This window comes from Trachypithecus francoisi, unplaced genomic scaffold (assembly GCF_009764315.1).
Source record: "Trachypithecus francoisi isolate TF-2019V2 unplaced genomic scaffold, Tfra_2.0 Lachesis_group2, whole genome shotgun sequence".
NCBI classification, from domain to species: domain Eukaryota; kingdom Metazoa; phylum Chordata; class Mammalia; order Primates; family Cercopithecidae; genus Trachypithecus; species Trachypithecus francoisi.
This window is the reverse complement of record NW_022681465.1, coordinates 159064434-159077006: the sequence shown is the minus strand read 5'-3', so window position 1 is coordinate 159077006 and position 12573 is coordinate 159064434. Positions and strand designations below refer to the sequence as shown.

Below are 12573 nucleotides of genomic sequence, written 5' to 3'. Positions count from 1 at the left end.
AGAATCAGTGGAGACAGAAGCAAAAATGAATGAATCAACCAGAAAGCTGAAAAGCAGAACTGGTAAAAAAAAAAATCTAAGAGCTGTTTGTAAAACCCAACAAAACAACTAAATTCCTGGGGCGTTTGATCAATGATAAAAATAGAAAAAGAACACAGAGGGGATTAAAAAATATGAGAATATTCGGCCGGGTGCAGTGGCTCAAGCCTGTAATCCCAGCACTTTGGGAGTCCGAGACGGGCAGATCACGAGGTCAGGAGATCGAGACCATCCTGGCTAACACGGTGAAACCCCGTCTCTACTAAAAAATACAAAAAAAAACTAGCCGGGCGAGGTGGCGGGCGCCTGTAGTCCCAGCTACTCGGGAGGCTGAGGCAGGAGAATGGCGTAAACCCGGGAGGCGGAGCTTGCAGTGAGCTGAGATCCGGTCACTGCACTCCAGCCTGGGCGACAGAGCGAGACTCCGTCTCAAAAAAAAAAAAAAAGAATATTCAATTATTGTTAATAAATGTGAAAGTCTCAATGAAATGGATCATTTAAAAGGAAACTTTAGACCAGGTGCGGTGGCTCATGCCTATTATCTCAGCACTTTGGGAGGCCAAGGTGGGCGGATCCCTTGAGTCCAATGTTCGAGACCAACCTGGGCAACATGGCAAAACCCCGTCTCTATCAACATACAAACATTAGTCAGGTGTGGTGGCACACACCTCTCTGGTCCCAGCTACTCAGGAGACAAAGGCGAGAGGATCCCTTGAGCCCGGGAGGTCGAGGCTGTAGTGAGCCATGATTACGCCACTGCACTCCAGCCTGGGTGACACAGCAAGAACCTCTCTCAAATAATAATAATAAAAATAAAAAAGGAAACTTGGAAGTACCAGCATTGAATTAAGGTGAGAATATTTAAAATAACTGTAAAGTACTACTAACTCAAAAGGCACTCTGACAAGTTTTTTTCAGATAATTCCTTCATTAGGAATATATGATGGAATGAATAATTCCTAGAGCATAGAACAGGGAAGATGTTCCAAATTACATCATGAAGGTAGCATCATGTGGACACCAGAACCTGGCAGAGAATGCAAAAAAGACTACAGACTGATCTCACTTAGGACGAGATACACCAAAATTCTAAGTAAAATATCGACAAGTCAAATCTAGCATGGTATTAAAAGAACATACTATGGGCAAGAGTAATATGTTTCAATGGCTACTAGGAAATCTACCATTAATCATTCTGAAGTCAAAGAGAAAAACCATTCGATTCTCTTGCTAGACACTAGAAGGGCCTTTGAAAAAAGTTCAAAATCAATTTCTTGGGGAAAAACCCTCAATAAAATAGGAACAGAATGATATTTTCTTCATGCAGTGAAGAATATCTCTATAAAAAGAAGAAACAGCACCATTCTTTTTCAAATGGTGAAACATTAATTTGGGAAAACAGAAGAAGGACAAAGGCAGGGAGGCAATACCAGACTCCCAATGTCATGCTGGATGTTGTCAATGGAAGGCAAGAAATGAGAGGTACAAATAGTACAAAGGTGGAGAAAAATGATATGTGGCTATATCCAGGTACTGCACCAATAAAGCTATAAGGATTAATTGGTACGTAAAGAGGCCAGTACCAAAACGTACAAAATTAACAGTTTGCTTATACACCAGCAATGGCCAGACAGAAAATATAATGGAAGTCAATGAAGAAAACAATAAAACTTCACTGACGATATTAAAAAAGGCTTGGATAGTTGAAGAGAGATGCTCTTGGGTAGAAAGACTTAATATCGTTAGGAAACAAACTCAAAATTAAGCCATATGTTTAATCTAACTCCAGTTAAAAAATCATTTGGTAGGTGCCAGGTGCAGTGATTCATGTCTGTAATCCCAGTATTTTGGGAGGCTGAGGTGGGCGGATCGCTTGAGTCCAGGAGTTCAAGACCAGCCTGGGCAACATGGTGAAACCCTGATTCTACCAAAAATACAAAAATTAGCCAGATATGGTGGCTTGCACCTGTCATCCCAGCTACTTGGGAGGCTGAGATGGGAGGACTGCTTGAGCCTGGGAAGTTGAAGCTGCAGTGAGCCTAGATCATGCTATTGCACTTCAACCTGGGCAACTGAGGGAGACCCTGTCTTAAAAAAAAAAAAAAAAATCAATTGGTAGGGGCTTGACAAAACAATTCTGAACTTAGAAGAAAAAATATGCAAGAACACCTGAGGAAATATTGCAAAAGGAGAGTGACTGTCATTTTGCTATACCAGATATTACAAAGTTTGACAATACCAAATGTTGCAAAGTAGGGTGGAGGGAGAGAGGACCGCGGAAAAGTTGAGGGCGTTCTGAGTGTGGCACCACCTTAATGATCTTGCTGCATTTTACAAAGCTGTCAATTCAATACTGTGTAGCCAAAGTTTACTAAATGCCAGCCAAGTGTCAGGCATGTCACACACAGCAGTGGGTGAGACAGCCTCAGGCCCTACCCTCATGGAGCTTTCTGTCTGGGGGAGGTGATTCAAGAATTAACCATGGCCGGGCGCGGTGGCTGAAGCCTGTAATCCTGGCACTTTGGGAGGCCGAGACTGGCGGATCAAGAGGTCGGGAGATCGAGACCATCCTGGCTAACATGAAACCCCGTCTCTACTAAAAAATACAAAAAACTAGCCAGGCGCGGTGGCGGGCGCCTGTAGTCCCAGCTACTCAGGAGGCTGAGGCAGGAGAATGGCGTAAACCCGGGAGGCGGAGCTTGCCGTGAGCTGAGATCCGGCCACTGCACTCCAGCCTGGGTGACAGAGCGAGACTCCGTCTCAAAAAAAAAAAAGAAAAAAAAAAAAAAAAAGAACCCATGAGTGAGACAATCACTTCCAGAGGGAGCTTTGGGAGCATGGGGACAGTGGTCCCAGAAAATGGTCAGAATAGGGACTAGGCTCCACACTCTCAGTTCACCCGGGAAGTGCTTCCTGATGTCTGCAATGCCTGTCCTTTTACTGGCAGTGGGCTTGTCCAGTGAACTGGAAACTCAAGGAATGTGCTTGCCTTTGTATGGTGGGTGGTACACCGGCCCCTCAGTGAGGTGGCCAGCACCAGTGCTGGACACTGGCCTGTGCCTCAGCCCTGGCCTCTGATAGGAATCCTGCAGACCCACATGAATTGCACAGAAGGCACGTGGCGGGAGCTTGGTAAAGTACAATGCTGGGCTCACCCCCAGTGTCTGATTCCTAAGATCTGAGATGGGGCTGGAGGATGTGCATTTACCTAACAGGTTCCAAGGGAGACCCTGAGTCAGTCCTGACTTGGAAGCTCCCAGACCAATTCAGGGCTAATTTTGAACTAAAGTGCATGCCAGTGTTCTAGAACAAAATAAAACCTGACTGCAAGTCAAGGATGTGGAATGAATCATTCACTTAAAAATACATGACTAGGCCGGGCACGGTGGCTCACACCTGTAATCCCAGCACTTTGGGAGGCCGAGGCAGGTGGATCACGAGGTCAGGAGATCGAGACTATCCTGGCTAACACGGTGAAACCCTGTCTCTACTAAAAATACAATAAAATAGCCGGGCGTGGTGGTGGGTGCCTGTAGTACCAGCTACTTGGGAGGCTGAGGCAGGAGAATGGTGTGAACCCGGGACGTGGAACTTGCAGTGAGCTGAGATCACACCACTGCACTCCAGCCTGGGCAACACAGCCAGACTCCGTCAGAAAAAAAAAAAAAAAAAAAAACATGACTAAATGCAAGACACTTGGGTCTCCATTAGCAGGGACAAAAAAAATGGCTCACATGTACCTAGAGTGAGACGCACACTGCTGCTGGTCTTGACGGTTTTTTGAGCCAAAGCAGGTAAGATGACTCCCCACTGGCCTCCAGCCCTTCAGCAGGACTAAAGAGGGAGCCTCAGATGTGCCTGCCCCACCTCTGGTGCCCCTGTGTCTCCCCAGTTTGGCCCCAACTCTCTACTGGGGATCATTAGGCCTCTTCTCCTCCCACCCCTTATCCCAGCTCATGCCAATCTCCACAAGAAGCCTAGGCCTCCGGGCATCCCTCCTCCCCAGAACCTTCTGTTATGCCTTCTGGAACTCACGTGCTGTCATTAGCAACATCTCCCACATCCTCAGACTCTTCTATGAGCGCTCCTTCACCTTCCTGCGCCAATGGAAACCTGGCTTCCTCCTAAGGATGCAGCTTCTCCTGCAGCGGCTTCAGAGGCAACCCGTTTCTCTTGGTACCACTAGGGTGGGAGGTGGGGTAGGCGTCCTCCTGGGCCCTCGTTGCCACTTCCAGACTATTCTCATGTCACGCCCACCTACTACCTAGACACCACCCCGGCTCGGACATAGCTCCCACGCCTCTTACTCCTGCATCCTGGTCCCCTTTTCTACTGGATTTTTCCTGTTAGTCCACACAATGCTTCTATTTCTCCTACCTTGAAAAAAAAAAACCCTTCTCTTTATCCCAGTTTCTCTCTCAATTATGCCCCATTTTTCTCCTTGAAAACACCCTGAAGCATTGTCCATACTCGAAGTTAGAGCCAGCTCTGGGCAGCTCCTACCCATGCTGGAGCTCTGGATCCAGCCTCCCGCCAGGAGGATGGAACAGTGTGGACAGGGAGCGTCTATGTGGGTGTGTGAAGTTCCTGGGGCCCTGCCAGGAAAGGCGGAGACCAAGCTCTCTGCTGGCAACGTGGCAGAGACCCAACTCTTTCCTTTGGCCCTGATCTCTTTTCCTTTTGTGTTAATCCACACATTAAAAATAATGTGAAATTAATATATCCTAGGCACACACATTCATTTTCTCCCTTTTTTTTGAGATCAAGTCTCCCTCTGTCGCCCAGGCTGGAGTGCAGCAGTGCTATCTCCGCTCATTGCAAACTTCACCTCCCGGGTTCAAGCGATTCTCATGCCTCAGCCTCCCAGGTAGCTGGGATTACAGGCACATGCCACCACACATGGGTAATTTTTGTATTTTTTGTAGAGACAGGGTTTCACCATGTTAGCCAGGCTGGGCTCGAACTCTTGGGCTCAAGCAATCCAGCCTCAACCTCCCAAAGTGCTGTGATTTTAGGTGTGAGCCACCACACCAGCCTCATTTTCTCTTAAGTTTGAAAACCTTCAAGTGAAAACATTTGCATTCATAACACAAAGGCCCACTGTCTTTGGGAAACAGCGACCATTCCCAGCGTGAAAGGCAGCGTAAATACATCCTTAAGTAGGAGGCACAGTCACGAAAGTAGCATGCGGGAGTAATAAACAGATTCAGGAGGTTATTATTGTGTTTTTGGGAATGAATCGCGACTTGTCTGAACTGTGGGGAGGTCGAGAGTGTTTTTAATTTAATGGATTAATCATTTATGTCTGAAGTTCTTTTGCCTTCCTATGAAGAAAATGCAAGAGGTTTACCCAAAGTTATAAATCATTGTCAGTGCTCGGGCCACATCTCTGGGAGGTCTGGGCCATGGGCAAATTATACTAATAATTTGAAAGAGGAAGTAGTTGCCTGAAATGGTTTCTTTAGTCAACCGAGTCAGGGCAGAGTCATGGAAGGGGAAGTCCCAGAAGTTGGCGGCCCCGTCTGTGCATGGGATCCTGCCCCCACTGCTGGCAGTGTGGCAGCTCCAGAGAGAAGCGGCCTATATTCTATTCTTGGCTTGGACATTTTCTCTGGGTCTTGATTTCCCAATCTGTATAATGGGGAGGAGGCTCTCTGAGGGGCCACCAGCTCTGACCATCTGTGTGCACCAACTATAGCTAAATTTGGCTTGAGCTACACCAACAATCACCCCCGTGTCTGCCCTACCTTGGACTTTGAACTACATCCTCTGCCAGGCATTTCCCAAGCATTATATACATACTCTATTTCATCAGACCAGGTTAAGGCAGCCAGCAGTGTGACCTAGAGGTCAGAGTATAGGGTTTGGATCCAGAGCAACACCCAACAGTTGTGTGACCCCAAGCAGTGACCTTTTTTAGCAAATCATCCATGAAGTGGATTAAGATACGTGGATGGGAAGGTCTATGTGAAGGGCTGATTACAGGGACTGACCAAGGCAAGTGCTGGGAAAACCCTGGCTGCTGTAATTAGGAGGCAGTGAATTCTTCCGTTTCTGGGACTCCTGGCAACACAGAGGCCTGTGAGAATCAAGGAAAAGCTTCCAAGCCTCAGTTTCTGTCCTGGCTTGTCTAAGATGAGGCTCATTGGGCCTCCTGGGGAGGGAGATGGACACAAGCCCTTGTCGGAGGAAATAGAGGCTCCTAATTGAACAAGTGATATGGTTCCATACCACCTGGAAGGAGTGGTGGGTTTCAGTTTCTGCTCTCCCTGGATCCAGAGGCCACAGCGGCTCATCAGCACCGTGTTGCCTAAGGGGCACGCTCCACACTCCACGTGGTCTGTGGGAGCCCCAGCTGCCGAGCGTGACTGGCCTGAATGGCTCAAGCCATGGCACTTGGATTTGTTTCATCTGTGGAGGCTTTGGTTGGAGCCAAATAGGAAAATTGGTCAACAGACTTTGCCCTTTCCACACAGTTCCCCTTTACTTATAAGTGAGATGAGATATTTTGAGGTTAGATATTTCTTTAAGAAGACAGAATACAGGAGGGGGCGAGGGTTGATCTGAGCAGCAGTTTGGGGAGGCTTTGAGGGGACAACATGCATGGAGCCATTTACTAACCATTCACCTGCAGGACGTGGGTCTGGAACAGCTGCTCGTGGCCGGAAGCATGGCAGGTGTAATTGCCCATGTGGATGGTGGTCACCTTGGTGATGTACAGGGAATCATCCTCTCCGAAGTCCTGCACAGGGCAAAGACGACGATGAGACTGGCCTCTTTATTGAATAGGCTGGAAACTATAGCTGTCTCTTGGTTTTCCAGAAGTCCTGCAGCTGGGAGAGAGTTCCTTTCTGCCTGGCCTTTGCTCAGCCAGAGCTGTCTGCAGGGGTGAGCCATCCTGGGCAGCAGCAACCCTATCTCGTCTTCACATGGTGGGCCCAGAGCCCTGCATCTGTTTAAGGCCTTGTGTACCTGGTACCTCCTCCATGAGGCCTGGTTTGAATCCTTCCCCCAGCACATGCCCTCTCAATTTCAAGCAACTAGGCCCACGTGTCCCCCCATTTATCTGCTGCATGCTTGTTTCTCAGGGATCTTGCTCACCTGATGAACAGCTCTGTTTCTGGAGGCCAGGCCTCGTTTAGAGCAGGGGTTAGCCGACTTTCTTAAGGGGCCAGCGAGCAGGTATTTTTGGCTTCATGGATAACACAGTTTCTGCCAAATACCCAACTCCGCCATTACAGCATGAAAATAGCTTTCATGACATAAATGAATGAACGTGGCTGTGTTCCACTGAAGTTTTATTTAAAGTTGGTGGCCTGGATTTGGCCCATGGGCTGCAGTTGGCCTGCCTATGGTTTAGATCCCACCTCAATCCCAGAATGATTTCAGGCTGCTTGCAGAGATCTTGGTAACCCAAGGGAAGGGAAATAGAACTAAGGGGAATATGGGGCAAACAAAAAAAACAGGGCAGGAACATCAGAGAGCGCAAGGAAGGGCAGAAGCCCGCTGGTTCCACAGGAAATGGCTTCATAAGCCTCAGCACTGTCATCTCTGCAGCCTCACACGATGGGGTCTTATTGGGCCAGTGCATAGGGGAGGGATGGGAAGGAGGGGCTTTTGGCTGTATCGGAGTTCCCTGATGAGCACTGGGCACCAAGCACTTGCCCAGTCAGCTGCCTTCCCTTTTGCAGACCTGTGCCCAATGCTGGCCCTTCCAGGCACCAACTATAGACATGCCAGGGAATGGAGTTACCCACTTTCTACAGAGAGCCCTCATCAGGTTGGGCCTTGGCTACCAAACATCTCCCAGGATATGGTGCTCAGAACTGATGGTACAGAGAAGGCCCAGGCTCACTGATGAGCAAGGGGGCTGTGCACTGTCATCGGCAGGGAGTGATGGGAACTCAGGAGATCCAGGATTTAGCTTGAGCTCTGCCATTGACCAGCGTACTCAGTCTCTCGGGGCGCTGGCTTCTCCACCTGTAAGTTGTGGACAATATATATGGCCGGCCTGCCTTATGTGGTGTTGGGAGATCCGGTGAGAAAATGCATGTAAATGTATTTTTGAATGTGGGGTGCATGATATACATGGGGGATGTTATTTTTCTTGTTATTATTAGCAGAAGATGTAAAACTCCTCTTGACCTCCTGGAGCAAACACCAAATCATCCCTCCTGCCATTCTCTGGCCCTTTCTGAGCTCCCTTTTCCCACAGAAGCATTCTGGAGGCAGGAGAGAAGGCCATGGTGGCATGAGGGCTAAGAGCAGCTGAGGTCAGCTCCCTGGGTCTTCTGCTGATATTCATGTGAGCGCCTGTCCCTAAAATGCCAATGTTCTCTCTTGCTCACACTCCAGAGGGCCCGGCCACAGTGGTCCCGAAACCCCTTAAAGACACTTTCTGGGATGGGCGCGGTGGCTCATGCCTGTAATCCCAACACTTCCAGAGGCCAAGGCGGGCGGATCACTTGAGGTCAGGAGTTTGAGACCAACCTGGCCAACATGATGAAACCCTGTCTCTACTAAAAATACAACAACAACAACAACAACAACAACAACAACAAAGTAGCTGGGCATGGACGCGGGTACTTGTAGTCCCAGCTGCTCAAGAGGCTGAGGTAGGAGAATCGCTTGAACCCAGGAGGTGGAGGTTGCAGTGAGCTGAGATCGCGCCACTGCACTCCAGCCTGGGTGACAGAGCAAGACTCCACCTCAAAAAAAAAAAAAAAAAAAAGACACTTTCTAGCTAATTAGCCGGATGCAGGGGTGCCGGCCCAGAGTGAAGCTTGGGGTAGGGCAAAGGCAGGAAGGTAGATGGTGGGCACATGCAGCCTGCTTGCAATGTCAGGAGAAAAACTCCTAGCAGTGCTCCCAAAGAAGTAAAATGTTGCAGAGGGCTGTGGGAACCCTGAGAGTTTGCTGTGAAACATTGCTTTACTTCAAAGAGCCCTTTTCTACCATTCTGCGGAAGCCTCCATAATAAAATAAAACACCAGATAGCTGATTTGTCCTGCATCATAACAGAGTCATAAAAGGTTCATACCTGAGTTGCTTATGAAAAGTTAATAACTAGTCAATTCTGGGGCTGACATATTTCTAGTCTAAGCTAAGGTATTTCTAGTCAATACCTAAGACTGTAGGAAAATCTGTTTAGCTTGGAGTCTCAGCGGTGGGATGGCATCCTGTGATGGTACAGCCATTTCAAAGGGAAAAGGGTGGCAGGGCTTGGAAACTCCTCAGCGCCCCAGTTGGCGGGTCCCAGGGTAGACACCATCCCAGAAGGCAAAAACCAGAACTGCTTGCAGGGAGCCTGGCGCTGTGGACCTGCTGGCATTTTCCCTCCAAACTGCCTTCCTGAGCCTTCACACCCATAGCCCCTTCTCATGAAGGCCCTTGAAGCTGGTCTCAGGCCCTGGCAGGCCCTGCCCTCATCACCACCCATATGGTATTGCTTAGTCATCAGCACCACCACATTCGTCAGGTTGAGATGGGCCCTGGGCTCCGAGGGCTGCCTTAAGGCCACTGTTCGCAGATATCAACCTCAGGATGATACCCATTAATACCAACATATGGTCTTCAAGAGGTTACCGTGTGCTGGGAACTTACACATCACCTTGTATGTATTTAATCCTCAGGAAAAAAACCCTGAAAACCCCAATCCAGAAAACAAAACAAAAGCCCAGTTCCCCAGGGGCTGAGACACTAGGCTCTCCTTGCAGATTCATTCAGAGTGGGGCCTTCTCTCACCACCTCCACGGTTCCTGCTCTGGCCAGTCGCCACCTTCCCGGGGGATGCCAGGGACCCCGGCTTCCAGCCTGCAGCCTCTGCCCTGAGGCAGATGCATCATGCCCTTCATACTCAGAGCCTTGTTTGCTGGTGGCCAGCCCCTCTCAGACCCTGTCCGCTCGCACGCTCCCCTTGCTGTTGCTCTAGAGTGCCAGGCATGCTCCCCTCCTCCTGGGCTGTCTGTCTGTCTCCCTCTCCGGCAAGTCTGCTACAACCTTGTCTGGCAGCCCCATCTCTGGAGCCTAACCTCTGCCCCACACCCTGCTTGGTGCCTCCTGTGGACCCACTGCTGTGCCGCCTGCTGCTTTCTGTACTTACCTAGTTTGCTGTCTGTCTTCCCCTGCAGAATGTGAGCTCTGCAGAGGAGGGCAGGGAGGCTTGTGCCCTGTGTGCGTGGCACAGTCCTGGTGCACAGTGGGTCCTCAAAAAACAGCTGTCGAGTGGACTGCACAGGGCACTGAGCTAGGCTTTCGGTGGGGATTCTTTCAGTTTGACAGCCGAGGGCACTCAAATGTTACCCAGCCACACAGGCTCAAAATGAGGCAGCTGGTGGGAAGAGCAGAGCACTGGTCTCAAGTCTCATCCCCACTTCCCCACTTGTCCCCTTCTCCATCCTGCAGCCCTCGGGAGAACTCGAGGCTCTTTTGCGCTCATCAGGCTGGGGCACGCTGGAATCCACCAAAGCTCAGAGCAGCAGGAAGAGCTGGAAAAGCCCATCACACATGGATTCCCACCCTCTACTGATGACTTGTGCTGTGCCTCCAACATAGTCATTTAACCTCGCCGTCTGTTTTTTTCTTGCTTACCAAGTACAAATCCCTGCTCCCCAGGAGCACAGACTTAACTCTTGGGCAATCACTCAGGTGGTGCTAAGGGGTGTGTATGTCAGCCCTTGGAGGACTTGAGGGGCTTCTGGGTGTGTTATGGCTCTTCTGTGAGCACCTAAGCATCACCTGCCTGTGGCTTCAGCTCGGGGGAGAAGCTGACTCTGTAGTAAGTAAAATAACGTCTCTGGGTAAAAATGATAGGCATCATATAATTACAGAACAAAGTGCATATTGTTTTCTGGATATGAATACCGGCCACAGAAATCAAATTTACCTCGTTGGATGTGAGAAAATTACTTTAACAATTGATTTATAAGAAGCTACATAAAACTAAGCCTGCAATCCTTCCTCTCCTGAATGTTCTTTGAGATGCATCTGAATACTGCTATCAACGCTTGATTGCATCTCTGTACTTGTCTCTTTATGGATGGCTTTTTTTTTTTTTGCTCTGATGCATAGAACTGTATTAGCAAAATCAAGGTTCCTTACAGAAATAAACAGATGTCAGATTAGACCATTCTTTGTATTGATGCATATCTGTTTTTTGGGAAAGAGATGATTTTAAAGACATGGTTCTCACCTCTTAAAAAGCAATTTTCTAAGTATCTCCCCTTAATAAAGAACACAATTAAATGAGACTTAAGTATTAAACAACAGTTAAACAGAGATGAGATGGGGGATGTTGTCACAGTGATCCATGGGAGTCAGGTATAAGCAATATGGAAATGAGCCATCAATACTGAATATTTAGTGACTAAATGTTCAACGCAAGGACTCCAGAGTGATATTAGAGTTTAGGTTAATGATACTGTCAACGTTACAAGTTCAGACTCAGTTTAGAAACAATTATTCAGAGCTTTTCCAAGGTTGCCCTCCTCAGGAGCACCCCTGGCTCTCTTTGCGGGAGGAGGGAGTAAAGAGGGGGTCTCTCCCCCTACAATCCTTCAATTCTGGCTGCTAGAATGCCACTAACTGTAGCATCTCACCGCACAGTCGAATGCAGCGAACCTAAATACAGAGTGACATGCAGTGCCTTGGTGATGGCCATTGCTCAAACACATCTAGACTTGCCTGGCCCTTATCCAGACCAAGCCAGGACAGCATGCACATGTGGGTGAGCACACACAGGCATCCACATGGACACAGGCAGTACATGCGAACGCACACACGGGGGAAGGAGCACAAACATCTACATGGATACGTGGCACACATGATGTACATGCATGAGTACACACACGTACCAACACACTGGCTCTCTAGTGCTGACCTCCGTGACCAACACTGAGGTTACAGCGCCATTCACTTCCTTCCAGTCCCTCACAGGACGGACTTGCCATCCTGCAAAGACCTGTAGAACCATCCTCTTTCTCAGAGTCCTCTCAAGGAAAAGAAGTCTTTGCAACTTGGAGCAGTCTCTAAGTAGCTGACTGAGCCCCCTGGAAGAGGGCTGTTGTGGGCAGCTGCATTCAGTGTGAACAACTCGGACTGGCCTGTCCTCCTGCCCGTTCCCAGGTTCAGGTCTGGAAGAGGGAGTTGGAGGCATGAGAGAAGCCACTGTGGGGAGAGCACCTGGTTCCTCCAAGGCTCAGGGCATGTGTGGTCCCTGGCTGACTTGGGTGTCCTCTGGTGTGTGCGGTCAGTCTCTCCTTCTGACCGTGGGTGCCAAAGGGGAGGCCCTCATCTCTTGAGGATGACTCATCTCTTTGTGCATGACTGTATTATCCTCAGCATGTCATATGGTTCCTGTACATAACTGGAGCTCAATGAATATTTGCTGACTTCAGGGAGGTGTGTTAGCCTAGCATGCTACCTTCTGGGGAGCCCTGAGAGGAAGAATAGTGAAGAATTCGTATTACCCAGGGAGGTCTGGCCTTGCCCTCTTTGGCCACAGGGAGGCGATCTCTAGGCTCTGGAATGTCACGC

The 12573-nt window shown here is 49.0% G+C and overlaps 1 protein-coding gene across 2 annotated transcripts in view; it reads right to left on the bottom strand.

Annotated features, from left to right (window-relative positions):
- Window positions 1-12573, bottom strand: part of FSTL4 (follistatin like 4) — a 420406-nt gene that overhangs the window by 35036 nt on the left and 372797 nt on the right. For both annotated transcript variants that reach the window (XM_033181231.1, XM_033181230.1), the window contains exon 8: window positions 6661-6781. In XM_033181231.1, the coding sequence (XP_033037122.1) occupies window positions 6661-6781 (121 nt within the window). The remainder of the gene's footprint in view (window positions 1-6660; window positions 6782-12573) is intronic.